This window comes from Temnothorax longispinosus, chromosome 7 (assembly GCF_030848805.1).
Source record: "Temnothorax longispinosus isolate EJ_2023e chromosome 7, Tlon_JGU_v1, whole genome shotgun sequence".
Taxonomy (NCBI): Eukaryota; Metazoa; Arthropoda; class Insecta; order Hymenoptera; family Formicidae; genus Temnothorax; species Temnothorax longispinosus.
In genome coordinates this window covers 250,459-268,464 of record NC_092364.1, presented here as the reverse complement: position 1 = coordinate 268,464, position 18,006 = coordinate 250,459, and the positions used below count along the sequence as shown (strand labels likewise).

At 44.5% G+C, this 18,006-nt stretch overlaps 1 protein-coding gene and 1 long non-coding RNA gene across 2 annotated transcripts; both read right to left on the bottom strand.

Moving 5' to 3' along the window:
- Positions 1-21: 21 nt before the first annotated feature.
- On the bottom strand, positions 22-11,540 carry LOC139816525 (prohormone-2). The gene is given in 10 exon segments (XM_071784112.1): positions 22-3,199; positions 3,294-3,535; positions 3,675-3,751; positions 3,849-3,956; positions 7,693-7,914; positions 8,200-8,335; positions 8,443-8,547; positions 8,674-8,794; positions 11,098-11,185; positions 11,187-11,540. Coding segments are annotated over 10 exon segments (1,347 nt in total). The 5' UTR covers positions 11,351-11,540; the 3' UTR covers positions 22-3,115.
- Positions 11,541-13,617: 2,077 nt separating this feature from the next.
- LOC139816544 (uncharacterized) lies at positions 13,618-17,162 on the bottom strand. The gene is made up of 2 exons (XR_011733033.1): positions 16,082-17,162; positions 13,618-15,369 (listed from the first exon to the last, which is right to left on the bottom strand). It is a non-coding gene; the product is annotated as an uncharacterized lncRNA (long non-coding RNA).
- Between the last annotated feature and the right edge of the window lie 844 nt (positions 17,163-18,006).

Below are 18,006 nucleotides of genomic sequence, written 5' to 3'. Positions count from 1 at the left end.
AAAACAGGACAAGTTGCTTGATTAGTTATTATTATATATATATTACTTATCAGTTAATATTATATATCATCATTGAAAAATTAATTATAAGTTAATTGTCGATCGAGATTGGCTTAAACTTTAAACTTAAACGATCGTCTCGAAATTGATCACCGCCGCAGCATTCTCTCGCTCGCAGCTCCCATACGGAGAACGGATCCTGCTGTACATTTCACAAAAGAAGACAGAGACGACACTTTCATTTCAGACATCTTATTGGATAGTGTGTGTATGTGTATATATGTATATATATATATATATATATATACACACACACACATCATTTTCATTTCCACAACTTTTCGTAGACAAAAATTAACCGTCGCCAAATCATGTGATTGAGAGAGACAATCAAAGCTTATACTTAGAAAAAGAAGGGAAAAAGAAAAGGAAATCGCTTTCGTCTTAATGATAACGGCGTAATCACTATCGGTAACAGGAAGAGACGCTGAACGTGTAAATCGGGATATCACGTGTGCGCGGGGGAGAAAAATTATATGTGCACGTTATGCGCGGCCGCTGCCGTTGTTTTTTTTTCTTTTTTTTTTTTACCACCATACATGTAACAAAAATACACACTTTCAGGCAAACCTGCTTTGAACATTGATCGTGCGTTGTTGCAAAAGATTATTCGAGAAGAGTAAAGCTAATTGGCTGATTCCCTTTCGTTTGCGATCGTTACCGCCTGTCCGACATTACGTGCGCATCGCGAATATCGGATATTTCTGATGCGTATGTCTCTGTCTATGTGTGTCTTTTTTGAAACTTATATCGCTAATCTGAACGTAACTACGTTGGACAACAAATAAATGTCCCGAACAAAATTATGAACGGTTCCCCGTTATCGCGTATTCGGTTGTCCTCGGAAGGACGTTGTTCCAGACTTGCGAGAGTGCTCCGGCCTTTCTTGCTTTAAACGAAGAGCTTTAATTAGAGAGCAAAGTGTTAGCGATACATTGACAGTTTACCAGCAGATTCCAGCAGAATCTGTCATCTCATAACCATTTAAATGTGTCATTCAAATGATTACGAAGTCAATCTGATGCCATCATATTCCGTTAGCAGATTTTATCACATCGCCGCTGGCACTCTGTAATCGACAAAATTTGTTTTTCGATCTGACACTATATGGGCACGAATAGATTTAATATCTCTTCAAGGATGGATTCTTTTCAAGAGATTTCACTTTTTAGTTATATTTGATTCATTTAATTTAAATCCATAGCAATTTTGTGTGTGTGTGTGTGTGTGTGTGTGTGTGCGTGTGAATAAAGAAAAGCATGAAAAAAATTGAAATTACTGTGGTGAATATTGTTCGCTTTTTTCTTTTATCAATAATAATAAAATTTAAAAAGAACTGGACGTATGGCACACGTGTGCCAGTGTTCCTAAAAAGAATTTGGAAAAAGTCAACTTCGCTCGACGAATTCATAAATGAAAAGCAACGAACGTGCGGGACACTCTCAGTATCTATAATTAATTCAAACGTCGGCAGGGAACAAAAGCACAACATGTAACTTCGTTAGTGAAGACGTTACGCATGTATGTAAAGTGTAGTTATGTTAATTAATTATGTAAAAATTGTCAGTCTCCTCGGAGTGTTGAATATGGAAGGCCGTGTTTGGTTCGAAGATAAATCCCTTACGAGGATAAACCCCTCAAGGACATTATGCTCGCATTTGTTCCTTCTTCTTCTTCTTCTTCTTCGAGCGTTCTTCGTTTTCCAAAAATACAGACACCGATAATTGAAATATGACAAAGACGACGCAACGCGACGCGACGGTCAATCAACGTTCGGCTCGCATTTCCTTGGTTAAACGACGTAACGTGTATATATATGTCTTGACACTGCTTTTGTTGATGCGACCGCTACAAGTTTTCTAGAGATTTCACGGTAACGCTCTAACGCGCAATTCTCATAATCTGCATATACTAAAGTGGAATTTAATCTCACACGGTAAATTTCGGTCGGCCTCTATATACTCTTTTTATCGCTTTATACATATACAACGTCGAATATGTCTCTTTCGCCTTTTCGTTTTCTCCACGTTCTCTCAATTCCTACTCGCTCGAATTATCTAGTATATAATAGACGAATATATCTACATCTAGTCTCATGCTAACTCATAAACAAAACTATATCGTCTCATGTACATATTTGTATTATATGTATACATATATGTGGGTGTGTTTGTGTGTGTGTGTGGGTGTTTTATCAGTCACAAAGTCGTCGAAACCAAGCCTGAGGGTAATTTGATTCGATACTACGATTGTTTAAAGATTCAGTCGTAGCGTTATTACGGGCGCGTCGCGTATTACACCCGTATTACACGCAAAAGGAGCTTAAAATTGTAACATTACCATTAAGCAAGTATAAGTAACAAGAGCGCGCTGAAACTTCTTTTTTTTTCTTTTTAAGTATTATCGCAGGATCGGATTGAGAGAGAAAGAGAAAGAGAGCTCGATCGAAACTGATCGGTTTCCTCGACGATCTTGCTTTTTCAAACGGAACAAGAAATTGTTCCGAATATTGAGTCGTAGACTCTGATATGTTTCACAAGCTGCATCATAAAATTCTTACTAAACGGCCTCTGTGAAGGACCCGTCAAAAGGTTGATTCTTGTCACCGCGGTAAAATGCTATATCCTAAACGCGAATTTATCGCTTTTTATATTTGTGTTATGTTCTATTCCGAGATACTTGGACTAAAAAGACCGCATGATGGAAGATCAGTTTCTCACGTCTCTCACAATCAGTTGTTCAGCGCGGCTCTTGCGAATCCGAGGAAAGCTTCTCTCTGTGTGAGCACCGTGTTTCTTAGAACGGGTAAATCCGCATCGTCGCCGCATCATCCGCGACTGTTGCTTGTTCCGCCTCTTGCGACAGAAAGGGAGGATAGCTGAGGAGGAGCGACAGGCGAGAGCCGTTCGTGGAAAGAGAGCTCCGACTCCAAAGTCCAAGGGAACGTCGGCTGCTAATATCTTTTGCCTTCCGGTAGAATCTCCATCCGAGAGACATCTCGCTTCTCCTCGCGCGCGCCTCTGGGCAGCCCCAGCCCCAAAACGTCGCGGATTACTTAGTAGACCATTCGATGAGGATACTGGTAGCTTCGCGGTTGGGAGCTTAACCGCAGCTGAGCGGCCGAGTACGGATCGTAGCTCTGAAAGTGCAAAAAAAGAAGGCGTTTTTCGACCATTTTCTTTCGTCTAACTTGAATTTCTTCTTTGCGCAAGCCCTCGTCGAGTTTAATTCACCTGCGTTCGCTTCTTGGACACCATAAACCTCTTCTGGGGATAGTACGCGGCACGTTGAGGATAAAGGAAATCGTATTGCGGATTAACATGATTGCCGTATTGCGCGGGGTCTTCGTACTGCTCCAACTGCTTTCCGTATTGCTCGTAATAGCTCGGCGGGTGAGTCCGGACTATTCCGATGTCGGAGGGCGACAACGTGTCGTAGTGCCGCGAGGGATACACCGGCGTCAGCCACGGGAGAGCTAAAAAAGGATACAGAACTGACGAAAAGACAGATATTATCCTCGCTAAAGAAATTATCATTGTTATCCTTTGATTGTTTTTATTTTCGTGCAGCTGAGTTAATCGTACGTATAGAATCGGAGAGTCATCAACACGAACCGTTTCTACCGTCTTCCTCGTCAAGGAAATCGCCGTCGTCAATCTCGTACTCCTCGTTAGGGTATTTGCGCCAGTTTCTGTTGGTGGAATAAAAGTTGAATCGCTGTATTTATAGCGTGTATTTAATATTTATAGAGATGTAATGAATTTTAAAGAAATGTCGCCGATCATTACCCGTTACGCTGCTCGTTCTCCCACAGTGACAAGAGAGTCAACATGTCGTTAGGGTTGATATCCAAAGACAGCTCTCGCTTGTATCGCGGTTCCTGATAGAACGGGACGCTGAAAATTCAAGCAAAGCAAAGTTAGTCCTGTAAGTACCTGTTTCATAAGACAACGTTTCAGCGGGTCTTCTTTCGAGGACACGCAGGGAATTAAAAAAACTAGTTACGTACTATTATTCGCGGTGAGTGAGAATTAACGTGTGCGATATCTAATGATGAATGGAGTTAATTCTCACTTCAATCAGTCATGAGTCACTTTAGTGACCCATCGCGATAATGCTAAACAGGTGTGTGTCTCGAGGAGAAACGACGATCTAATCTCGCGCTCGCGGGTACAAAAATTGTCGTCGTTTTACCCCGCGCGACCGCGACGTACGAATACACGCTTATCGTCTCGCAATCTCATTTCGGAATCGCTTCGTGAATTCGCATTACTCCCGTTGTTTGCGCGACATTTATATTTCAAGATTGATCGATGTTTATCCGTGACGCAAAAGCGACTGACGACAATCACCAACGACTCGTCTCCCATCGAGACCACGAGACATCCGCGCGCGCGCTATTGTTCTCCAAAGAGGCACGAACAGCGAACAGCATGTGCGCTTTATCTCGCTGTCCTTTGTAAGCGCCTGTGCGCGAGTCTCGCGATAGCTGCATTCAAGCTTGTATGTACATACGTACTCGATACACAACAGCACGAGTACGGGGACAATATACCGCACGGGGACAATACCGCACCTCGATCGTGCGAAACGATTGCGGCGACGATTGTCGTCGTCTGTCATCGATTAACGCGGAAAGACTCACCCCGTACATCGTACGTCGTACGTCCAATAGTTGTTGTACACATATTTGCGATAGATTGATAGAACGATCGATAATGATGAAATGATGCCTGGTTGAGGCAGCGCTAACGGTCATCGACCGCGAGGTTGACTATAATGGCCATATGCCAAAAACTCACAGTAGAATATATTTTCATTCAGCTTTTTTTTCAGTGTTTATAGTACATAACAGCGCGTAAGAAAAGGACTTTAACAAGGCCCTTCGAGTCAAGGCGCCAAGGCTGACCAGTTGACCACCCCCGCTGGATCTTGCTACTGCAATTTGTGCGTTTCTATTCTTAAGCTCAGCGCTCAGCTTACTTAAACAGCCACGTCGCGCGACAAAATTCTATTTTATGAGTATTATACACGCATTTTGTAAACAATAAAAAATTCTATTCTTCTATTCTGAATGTCGCGAAATATTTTTCCAGGGGAAAATGAATTTAAAGTTACGCTGCAGGGTAAAATTTAACGGAAGAATGCCTCGGAACACTTTTATATCCTTGACGTTAGTTTTTTGGGACGCGATGTACATAGTTCTTCTAATCGATTAATCTATTTCATTACGTCGGGGTTTCCTCTATCGATCTGCATTCGACGGGACGCTTCCATTCAAGTTTTCAAAACGAGGACAGGGCTGTTGTCTAATGCGTCAGCGGATTATTATTATACCGTTGCGTCGCGCGTCGCGCGTCGCGCGTCGGCGGAAGGATGGTGCGGATGCTTAGCTCATCCTGTCCCTCGCAGCCGGAAGTATCGTCGATAAATCCACGGGTCATGCTTGTCAGCTGATTGGTCGGAGATACGGCCGAACAATCAAGCTCTGACCTAGTTTCGACATCCCGGCTCCATTCAGCTTTTCGTGGGACCGCTCTCTCTCCCGCGGATACTCAACCACCACCACCGCCACTACCACCTGCGTCACGCGTATCGAGCGATTCGTGCACTGCACCAAATTCTCCTTCGTGTGCGGCCACGTCCGTGTTCCACAATGCTGTACAATGCACAAGCGGATGCATATTCGCCTAAATCCATCCAGCATAATTCCATCCCTTTCTCTCCGCGAGAATATGCGAGGAATTTTTTTTCAGAACTTGAGAGATTTTCCAAGTTCCGATGAAGCCACATCGAAGATCTACAATCTTAATTCCGACTCTAATTTCTTTATCAATTTTCGAGAGACTTGTACTTTCTAAGATGTCGATATAATGACGAACGAGGAAAATAAGTTTCTTGCGAGCTAAGCGCTTATATGTAATCGTCTTTAATTGATTCAGCTTTTTCAAAATTTTAACTTAATTTGATGTTAGATGTAGTTATATTGTGAGGACCAGAGCAAATCGTAATAAAACGATTTTCTTCGGCATTGCGCAACGCTCGTGCCGTTCTTTTTCATGAAAATGCATTTAAAGTGCTTTTAACGGCGAGTGCTTCTATTATTATGGCGCTTGCGTCTAACAATAAGGATAACACGCATTATATATATAATCGCGTTTACTATAATGGAAACGGTTATCGCGTTATAAGAATTTCATCGAGGAAAAATTAATCGTTATCGTGTCCGGCGAAATGACCTGTGACATTTGCGACGGTCAGGCGATGCATTCTCGTACATTTTTCGTGTAAAAATAACGGGCCGCGATGGCGACGGCTGATGTTAACTTTGAGAGACGAAGATAATGTCTACTCGACGAGAGTCCTATGTGCGTGGGTTTAATTTTAAACATCGGCCTTAGACAATTCCGTACGAAGCACTTCGATATCGAGTGCTCGCGTGTTGACGCGATTTCCTGAAATTAGATTTGGTGCTCGATAAATCTGCATCACCCTCATCGGGAAAGCGTATTTTTATCTCGCACCGTCGCGTCGGGGCGTCGCATGATCTCGAACCGACGAACGTAACGTCGCGTTATTGATATTAAACGTCGTGACCGTCGTGACGTTTTATTCGTTTCGTTCGTTTTTATGGGTGGGATGTGAAAAATAAGACACGTCAAAGGATGCAACAAAGGTCATCAGTTAATTCCTATGTCTCAATCATCGGATGACTTCCGTCCTTCACGAACCGCTTCAAAAAAGAAATATTATAACGTTGGCTAATCGGTTCGTTGAGAGTCACCCGATGCGATCAATATGAATATCAATGTGAAACTTTCGATAATTTCATTCGGCTACATTTTTACATAATACCAAAATGGAGAATACGCTACTGATGTGCTCTTCGATGACGCAGTGTCTCTCTCTCTCTCTCGCTCTGTCAAATGGTTCAATACGACTTCGGTCGTCAAGTCGACCGCCGCCGTCCCTGCGCCGAGGGCAACGCCCTCACGAGCTCTCTCTTCCCCATTCAGAAGAAACGCCGGAGGAAAAGAGGGATGCTTGGTAGGTGGAAAGGGTGAAAAGGGCGCGCACGGTGATGCATAGCCCTTGTGCGCCGGGGTACATTGAGTCGATCCCCACTTTACGCGAGGGTTCCCGTTATCGCGCCAACTCAACGTGCGCAACTCCGCGACGTTGAAGTCGATCCGAGGGTAATTTAGAATTAGATTTAGATTTAGAGTATCGAAAAGAAGGAAAGAAAGAGAGAGAATTGTAACTTATTTGATGAAACTCATTTTGCGTCGATTCCCGATATTGCATCACGCGACAATCTAATATCAGTCTCGTACCGAGAGGCTAAGCTTCTTCGCAAATCGGTCTCCAACTAAATAACGTTTTACTATTTCGCTCTCTCCCATTTTCCCTTCGGCTCTTGAAATAAGCGCGTGCGAGGTTGCACAAAATAGGCGAAGCCGCGCGTAACGAGACCGCCCGCGCCGTCGCGTCGTCCTCTGTCTTTGCCCCTTTCGAGGGGAGGCGTTATTTCGTTACCTACCGCAATTTAACAGCGGTTGCCCCCGGTAATATCGATCACGCGGGTTATCGATTTCGGGGAGAATTAGGAGGAAGTAGGACGCGGCCACTTACCTCCTCTTAACTTGAGCCGGTTGCTCGGTAGGCACAAGGCTGGATCGTTTCGTTTGGAACGAACTCGTCGGAGGCTGCCACGTGGTGCTCGGCCGCACGGTCGCGGTTGACCTTTCCGATCTCTTCCGCCGATCTTCGCTCGCGTAATACTGCGAATACGGCATCGTATCCCACACTCGCGGTATATCCTCCTCGACCTCGTTCACCATGACTTTACTATAGCTGGAACACACGAATGCGTTTCATTCGTTACGGCGAATCTCGCCGATCGAGGTAACGCAAGAATGTAACCAAGAGGAATAAGTAACGTAAAGCTATATATCAAATGTTGCACGACAGGCCATTATAATTTCTAATATATATATATATATAATAAGCTTCTCAACGCAAGAAAATATATTACATTCGTACCGATCAAATCGAACGTTAACGTTAAAATCATCACACGATTCGAGGTATCAAGTTTTGAAAACTTTATCCTCCCGCTGACGCGAGAAGTAAACTCACTCGTAATTTTTGTCATATGGCGAGTACGCCTCGTGCTCGTACATAGCGTTGCTAGGCGATTTCAGAGCTGGGGATGGTTTATCGTCCTCGGCAAGAGCCGCTTTTAAGCCACCCAGCCCCGAGGCAGCGAGGGTTCCTGCGTACGTAAATGTTGATTAATTCCAAGGATGGTCCTCGTGCGGTATTCGCCAGAATGTAGCACAGCATTGTCATTGTATCTTTTAACGAATACTAATAACTCACGTTTCTCCGCGTTCGAGGTGAAGGATTCACCGGCGTTGGCGGCGGCATTGGCAACCTGTCGATTCTGCTGATTACCGAACATCAACGTTTCCTGCGTTCGTTTTGCTGAAATTGGTATTGCGAGGCGCGTTGAAGCGAATCGAAATCGTATAGGATAATTTGATAACGCGATCTCTCTAACAATCTGAATCTCGACGCGCGGAAGATACGCGATCAAACTTAGAATCTTACATTTCGGCTTCATGACCTGGTCCGCCTTCTTCGTGTCCTCCATCAGGCTCGTAGGCAGGCACGTGCCTATCGAGACCAGCGAGAGCAGCAGCAGCAACAACCACGCCCAGTTGTACGTCATCTGCGGGAAAATTGCGGGATTTTCATTGCTGGTGCGTTTTCCGATGAGAGCGGCGTTTTCACGATCAGGAGCTTCGCGATACTCTTTTCTTGTTTCATACGCGCCCGGGTCTCCCCGTTCGAGCCCCTCCCCCCTCCCCCCTCGCCCCGCCACCAAGTTCTTCTTTCTGACAATGGATTTCCGACCGAGGTCGTAGGATTATGTGGATGGTTCTTCAAATTTTATTAGCGATTGAAGAAACTTAAATGTCATGTAACGCGAAATGTCGGGAGTCTCTTTCCGCGATGCGTGGAAAGATCGAGTGTAGGAGCAATAAGGTCGCTCGATAAAGGGTTTCCCATGTAGCATGCATATGCATGCGCGCGCGCGCGAGCGTGTGTGTGTGTGTGTACGTCTGCGGTTACATAAAAATAATATGTAAGTAGCGTAGAGTTCTATAATAAAATTTCTTCAGATATGACGCCGTTGTCGCAGCTTCGGTCGACGACGCGACGTCACGACTTGATGTAATCGACGCGGTTTACTTTCTTCGACTATGACGTTACTGTCGTATGACGTAGACAGCGAGAGAGTTTTCAGCCACTTTACGTCACACATGTGTAACTTGGCAGGTTGACTTTATCGAACTTTGTTTTATCGCGTGACGGCGATAGAGCCGATACAGGCGCGTTACAGTCCCACGTGTATATAAAAAAATTCCGTGAGAAATAATAAATATATACATATCCTAAATTCATATATATATTCTAAAAGGGGCGGAACGATTTGTTTCAATTGAAATCCTAAAATCCTGGGAGATTCTCTGTCGGATTTTGCGCAATTATGGTTGTAATTAATAATTATAATTTAACGCGTAAATTTATGTCTTATATTTCGTTCATTAGGAGCCGCTAGACTTATCAGAAATTTCATAATGCTGGAAGGCAAAGTTTCCGCGTGTTGCGATCGAATTACCGATTAATTGCTCTCAATTGGCTTCTCATTAACGAATTACGGAGACCCTCTGAGGATAAGTTAACTCGCATATAATTGCGTCAACTCTAATGGTGATGCTGGAAATGGCTGCAGAGAGTAGCGAGTAACGAGCGCACGGATGATGGTGCTACCTCGAAATGTCAGAGTTCAAAATTGCGTGTAGAGACCGACATGTACGTGTGCAACTGCGTATTTACAGTAGCGGGACAACTTTGGATATATATCGCATACGCATACGCAGTTTCGCATAAAGCGCAAATGACTCGCATTACGTAATCCGGAGAGTTTAATCAGATTTGAATTACTGAAAAATACATGACCTCTGACCTTTCGAATTTTGCAGTAGATTCCTTTTTTGCATATAAAGGTCACTTAATTTCACATTTTACAATATAATTCAGATTTCATTCGTCTCGATAACAGAAGGTATAATATCCTTCTCCGAATCTCGCGATATAAGATTTAAAACATTTTCATGGAACGTATAGTCAAATTTGTCACAGTACATTGTCACAGGTAGTTGCTTTCTCACGACAGTTATTCCCGGACAATTATTCCCGGGATTAACATTTGTCTATATCCAAAACGAAACGGCAAAGTTTGACAATTAAAGGGAGTCGTGTAGTAACGCTAAACCGGATATAGTAGACCTAGAAATCGTACACTTGTTGCATCTACAAATACTATAGTCATTTATCGGCGTGTAGGAGCTACGCGGCTAGGCAAATCGCAATTAAAAATGCATTTCATTGAATGAGAGTTCTCGTTGACGTAATTAATTAAGTGCGCGTAAAAGCCTTCCCTCACGCACATCCTACGCACCGCCGTAATTCATTTTATTTAATTTGTTAGAATTAGAATATAGAATTGAAAAGTACAGACACACACACGCGCGCGCATTATCATTTCAAAAAGGGTTACTGACAGAATCGTAAAGTTATTTACATTCAACCCCGAGAAACACACACACACACACACGACGCACGCACACACACACACACACGCACCCACGCGCGCGCGCGCGCGCGCACGTAGCCAGCTGTGTTGAAATTTCTTCAAAGACAGACATATAAATGTGTGAATCTTCTTTCTATCACCGAAATTTAATATTATTACATGGAATAAAGTGAAGGTTGATTTAAGACCGCGCGCGCAACTACCTGTATGAATGCGCGAAAAGTGGCTGGCTACGTGACGGGCGATAAAATGCGTTTACAATTACATTTTCATCGTTCGAGTTTCATTATCTGAGAATCGGTTTTTCCCCGTTGATTTTCGGCAACGGGATCAAGAGTGAAAGAAACTCTGCGAGCAAGTTGATCGTCTACCTTTCGAGACGCAGCGATTTCGCCGGCTTGCCCTTTTACGCGGACGCTCGTCCCTTCGCTCTTCGCCTTCCTCTCGCGGTAGTCCTTGGGCTCCTTCGGCTGGCTCCTTCTTGGCTGACCAGGTGGAGAACGGGCACGTCCTAGCGGATCCGCCGGCTCGGGGTGGAATGAATGTCGGGGCTCGGCTCTCGGCAGGACGAGCAGAAAAGCGGGTACGGTCGATCAACCAACCCCCACCTTGGTGAACGAGCATTCCCCATCTCTCGACTCGCGGTGGCGAGCACCCTACGACGACGGGTGCGCGCGCGCTGCGTTTCCTCGCACACGACGCCAACGGGGCGTGTGAGTACGCGTACACGATCACGATCTCGTCGTTGATATAAAAGACGTCTCTGCCCACGCGATGACCCAACTACGTCTTCCCGACGGATCCTGGCCCCGGCCCCGGCTTCCTACCGTCCTCGGTCCTACCGTCCTACGTAGGAACGACGTGGCGTCATAAGGATCGCTTCGCGTGGGAATTATGTTGTTATTTTGCTGTCAATCGGCGTTATCGAGCGTCATCGCTTCGATTTGAAAGTCAAAATACGGGGGTGGCGAGTCTCTCTCTCTCTCTCTCTCTCTCTCTCTCTCTCTCTTTCTCTGCATCTCGCTAACGACATCGAATACATAAATGTAGCCTTTATCTTTCTTTCTCTAATTGCAAGCTTAAAGCCGTTTTCTCATTGAAGCATTCTAATGTTGCTCCTCTGACATTATTGAATCCTGTATGAAGAAGGATTCCCCCCCTCCCTTTCTACGTCTTCTACAAAAGATGGAAAGGGAGAGGAGGGGGCTGGAGAGGGAAACAAGAACGGCGTTATTCGGCGTCTACACAATTCTTATTGCCGATAATTCGATATTTCTGTAATCCGAATGGCATTCCTCTTCGGTAAAAGGACACAGATCCGTTTACGCTCTTCTGTCAGCCCTTGAAACTCATGACACAATCAGCGCGACCGCTAAACGTACACGGATCGCCTTATCTTGAAAGAATGCAGCCTTCACCTTAGCAGGATCGAGGAGGAACTGCAAAGTATGCAATTCTTTATGTCCTCTGTTAAGCTATTCCTGCGTATATATGTGTGTGCTTGGCAGCTTTTATATATTTAAAATGTTCTCTATGAATATATAAGAGCGGATCTTTTAAGAGCGGAGATAATCTTGCATTTGTATACCTTCAGTCTAGCGTTAAATTGAAGAAGCAGCGTAAAAGAAAAAAAACTGCCACGTTTCGTTATATTGTTAGCGCGATACTCCATCGCCAAAGTAAAACGCAAGCCACAGACACTCGGAAGAATTAATAGAAAGTTAAAACACCCCCTACCGTGGCCACCGCGGGCATAGCAACCGGCATTGCGTCACATAACGGCTACGATGACGTTACCTGTTTGTCTTTAATATTAATGTGGCGGTTACGCAAACGTCATAGGGGTAGTTTTCTTTGGCATTTGAAACGGTGACGTTGTACGCGGCGCGGTTCTACGGTCTATGACAGGGGAAACATGTATACTTAAGTAGTGTGTTAGAGCCGTGTGTATTTTCAACCGGCACATTATCTACCGTCCCAATCTCCACTTCTCAAATATTTATTTTCTCAATGCGAATGTTTCCAGTTTCCAGTAAAAGAAATCGGCACAACGACGATCAAAGAATCAGTTGTAATAGAAAAAGTGGTAAAAGGATATAATGAAATTTTAATAGGTAGAAACGTTTTTTGGCTTCTTTATTTTACATCTTTTTAAATCTAAAAAATATATGAAAAGTAAGAAATCGAAACAGTAAACCTATCGAACTCTTATTCGCTTCAACGTTTGCGCTTCGAATTTGAATTTGCCTTAACTTTACTATTATACATTTCGTATGTCTCAATCTCGTATATGTATTTATATAATTTGACATTTATTTAATCTTGGAAAATTTCCATCCACAAACACAAACCGTAGATGTAATTCATACGAGAAATATGATTGACGATATAACGTAATGAAAAATTTCAAAGTTGTTAGATTTCCTAATCTGAAGGTACCCTTGGAAGGTTGCTTTTCTCTCGATTCCCATGATTCATGTAAATTATATCGACAAAGTCAAAACAAATTACGTCTTGTGGGGGATGTGGATGCTCGTGTTTAGGAGTGAAAATCCAACAACGATCTCGCAACGATCTCTCTCTCTCTCTCTCTCTCTCTGGCTTCCACCCCTCGTTCTGTATTCGTCTCCAATCACCTAGCTTCAGCCCCCGCAACAGGCCATACGCCCACGCGAGAATGTTACGCGCCCACGCGCGCTTCTCCTCTCTCCGCTTCCCCCACACCGAGAATCGTGCCGAGATGAGGGGTGGGTGAGTAGGGGGTGGAGGGGCTATATATTTTTTCTCGCGTCAGCAGACCGCGACTTGACGACCTCCGCGTAACTCGAAATATATATAATCTGTTGGAGGAATATAGTTATATAGGTCGCCTTCTTTATTTTGGTAGGGAAAAAAATAGGATCTTTTTATTTTTATTGACTTGGACCGCGCTATTCATTTGTATATATATACATATATATAGATGTACAGTCAGATACAGTACTGTCTTTGGGAAATATTCATGCGAATATCTTGCTGCTTTATTTTTGCAAAAGGTCCGTACGTGACTATGACTATGGGAAGCCCGCTGCTCTGTAAAGAAATGGCTCCGAATCTTATAAATATATGTCTAAATAACTCCCGGGAATGACGTCGCTGCACTTAAAGTAATATTATGTCCAATAGCATTAACGGATGAACCTTGGTATAGCTGCGAGGGAACTCACCCCTTGAAGAGCGAAACGAAAACTGACATCGATGATCGAGGTCGTTATAGACGTGGACTATTTTCGCGCGTATTGTAAATAGCGTTTGCTCTGCGATAATATTTATTTTGACGATATACACTTAACATATATTCGTACAGCTCGACGTAAGTAATTTTGATGTCGATGACGACGTTCGGAATTTCTCCGGTTTAAAGCCTACATTTGAATGATTCATAAATTCGCAACGACATATCGACAGGATTCGGAACGACGACGCGACGGGTTTCTATTTATAATTTCATGTCGCGTGCTTTTTGTATGCGTGTACAGCCTGCAGGTTCTCCAGGTCAATTATCCGATGTATAATATTACACACGACACATAAAATTATAAATAGAATTCTGCCCCAAATTCTGTCGTGAATTATAAATCTAAAAATGAACTCTACCGATTTTAGACGATATCTACACGTCGTGACGAATTCTGTTGATAATAATAGCGCGGGTGCCATATATATTTGTTTCTAGTTCGTGGCACACTTTACTGATGCTTAATAAAAAGGTATTATATCTTTTAGTTTAATACACAAGTGTGCTAAATTTTATACATATACATAGGTCCTATATAAATATATATATATAATGAAGAAGACATCTCCATCTCCATATTCTCCATGTCTTAGATCTCAAAATTGAAATTGCCTCTGCCGGATTTGTCACAGTCGCGAATCGCGAACGTCATAGGCAGATACGCGATGGCCGGCGACTATTTCCATTGATATCATCTCCGGACATAGGACATAAGTGCGCGCAATCGTGTCCATTAGTCCATTTCCCGAGAGCATGTAACCACCTCCCCCATTATCTCGAGGGATCGATTGAAAAATCCATCTATTAATTTCATTGCAGTAAAATTCCAGGAACGTTTTACTTACGTTTCGGGGAAATAAGTATTTGTTAAAGACCCTCCTCGCTGGAGCATATTTTGCGCGCCAGGTCGCTTCTCGTATATGACACGATCGAACCAGGACAATTTAACGCGCCCGCGAGTCGAGATTGAGACGTTGACACGAAAGTGGCAATTAAGTGGCTGCGAAAATGCCAGAAGCGAAAAGTTCCGTCGCATCGGAGGCTCTCCATAAGCCATATAATTAAGCCATGCATAAACGCGCAATGTGTCTCGCCTCGCAAAATGTTCTAGACAATGAAATAACGGTTGAGAAAATTTCTCACTGCTAGAAAGTTTAATTGAAAGTTATAATACATGTTACATTCGTCGTCGTTCGCTCGGAGAGCGACGAGATCGATTCCAGATTCTACCTGTTTCTCGCGCCCTCGCCCCGCGCCCGAAGGGGATTAATTTAATTCGCCATCTCTCCGCAGATGTAAGATTCCATTTCTTGCGCCTCTCTTCAATTGTGCTGATTTATTACGCGGAAAGTACTCTCGCAGCGACCTTAATACGAAAGCGTAATGAATGTTTCCTCCCTCTCTCTCTCTCTCTCTCTCTCTCTCTTTCTCTCGGGTAAATGTTTCGCGCTTGGAAATATATATCTTATCTATTACTCGCTATAACCATTTGCTCGCGATGATTTACGAGTTACGTTATTTTAGCGCATTCGCGCCACCTTGTTTACTTCTTGCTTCTCGGAAATAGCACCTGATGATTCGCGATACGCTACATACGCTACCGCTCCCGCTATCGCGTTCGCAAGTCGGCCAAACCCAAACAAACAGAGCCGGCAGAGGGAATAGAAAATATCGTCGCGTCGGCGGGGATCGATTTTTAACGGAAATTCATCGAGAGATTAAGCAGAGAGAGAGAGAGAGAGAGAGAGAGAGAGAGAACCATATTGGTATTAAAAGAGAGCGTAAGTAACGTGTTGAATCGAGTTGTAGGATCGGAAATTACGTGAAATACCAGAAGACTTATGCGAATGGTACTCCGGTAATCACTCTTTCACTCTTTATTTTAGAATATCTCAAAGATACTATATCTTATTCCTTACCAAGTTTTTCTACGCAAAAAATCTCTCTCTCATCCCTTCCTCTCTCTGGAATTTGTATCCTAACCCTCCACCACACCAAACCTCCCGCCCAAAGCCATGGGTCGTGGGCCGTGGGCCGTGGGCAGCGGCTCGGTGGGATTGCGCCTCGGCGCAAATTACCTGACTGACGTTGACCGCGTTGACGCCGAGCGTGATAAAAGTTGAACGAAAGAGGAAAACGGACGGCACGCGATACTGGCCGAGTTTCCGATTTGTGGTTTGCGCGCCACACCCTCGCCTTTTCTAAAAAAGAGGGAAAAGCCAGTCGCGAGCTTTTCGCCTCATCTCTCATCTCCGTCGAGAGTCGAGACTGGTCGAGACGGTCGATCGGCCGAGCCGAACCGAGCCGAGCCGAGCCGAGCCGGCCGACCGATCGCCGAGGACGCCGAGGGAGCGAGAGACGAGGGACGCGGGACCGGCGGGACGAAGGGATGAGCCGACGAGGACGTTTCTCACGTTTCGCAAAATCGCGTATTAAGCTTTCACCGAGCCGCGCATCTTCCCCTTGTCCTCAACTCTCCCGCCACCCGGATAGGCCGGACTCCTATTGACGTCAGTCTTTCGAGTCTGCCAAGTGGCGAATCCCCGTGCCACGAGCCACGACCGGCCAAAGAGTGAGGGTTAACGGAGGGGCGAAACCCCTGCGACCTGCGACCTGCGACTCGCGAGGCGCGACGGAGTACGGAGTGGTGCGAGAGCGAGAATACAGTGACGTCACGCGAGCAGCGTCCCGGGCCCCGGCCCCCGGCCCCCGACCTTCTTTCCGACATTTATTTGCTCGCGTATCGCGTATCATTCACGAGAATTAACAGCTCGCGCTTGTCGATGGCGCGTCTTACAATTAATTACGACAATTACGTCTTGCGTTTTGAGCTGGCCGACGACGATGCGTACGTCGACGCGTGTTCGTGTTACTCCATTTTTATGACACTTGAGACTTGAGACTCAAGACGAACTCGTAATTAGTCAGTCGCTTATACTTATTATATACTATTAGATAAGCGATAAACGATCGATACGTTCCTGATTAATAGGGATGAAAAGAAAAAACGCGCAACTCCACCTCTGGGTTTGGATGATAAATACTGCATGCGTATATATATAATATTAAAAATCACAAATGAGAGACGTTGCATCTCTTTCGCGTGGAGAGAATGAAAATCGCGGTGCGCGAGAGACTGACAATGAAACATTCAACATGACGCACGTTATCTGTACCGATAGAGTTACGCGATTCGAGTCTCTCCCGTCACCCGTCTCCCGTCTCTCGGGCTTCCGTCAGAGTACAGGGAGAGGCGTTTCAGGGAATCATCGAACGTATGTCACGCCTACGGATTTCGGCGTATTGCCGACGCGAGTGACGCGACGCGACGGTGAGATTAGCCGCGATATGATATATCTCACACATTTGATTAGAAATTATATATTAAAACGCACAAGTTTTAATCGAGCGTTCTAATCGAACGACGCGACGCGGCGACGTCGCAGACGCAGAGCACTCTCGCGCGCTACCACCCTGTCACCCTGTGTACATATATACATATATGCACAATGTACATACATACATACAGCGCGAAATGTAACGAGTTCGTGGGGATAGAGAAGGGAACGGTCCCGAAGGAACGGATCGATGTTCCCGCTGCGTAGTAAAGGACGCCTGTTGATACGCGGCAGGACTGCAGGAGCGGTTTCATTCATGAAAACGGCCAACGGTGAAACGGGGCAACACAGAGAACCCGCCGGCGCGGCGCGGGCGCGGGCCCCAAGCCCCACCTCGCTCTCGTGACACGTTCCTTTGATATACATATATTATAGATATTACCTATATAAAGATTTTTATGCGAAAGAATGCAACGTAACAAACTATACCTACATCACGTTTTCAATTTGGGAAACTAGCTTAATAACGTGCTGTTCTTCGTTTCGCTACGAAATAACACTTTTACGTCTTAACACGTTATAATAATGATAATCGACTTATTCTAAATTGACTCTCGTTTTGTGATTCGAGTGAGAAATACATAAATGAACTGAGAAATAAACAT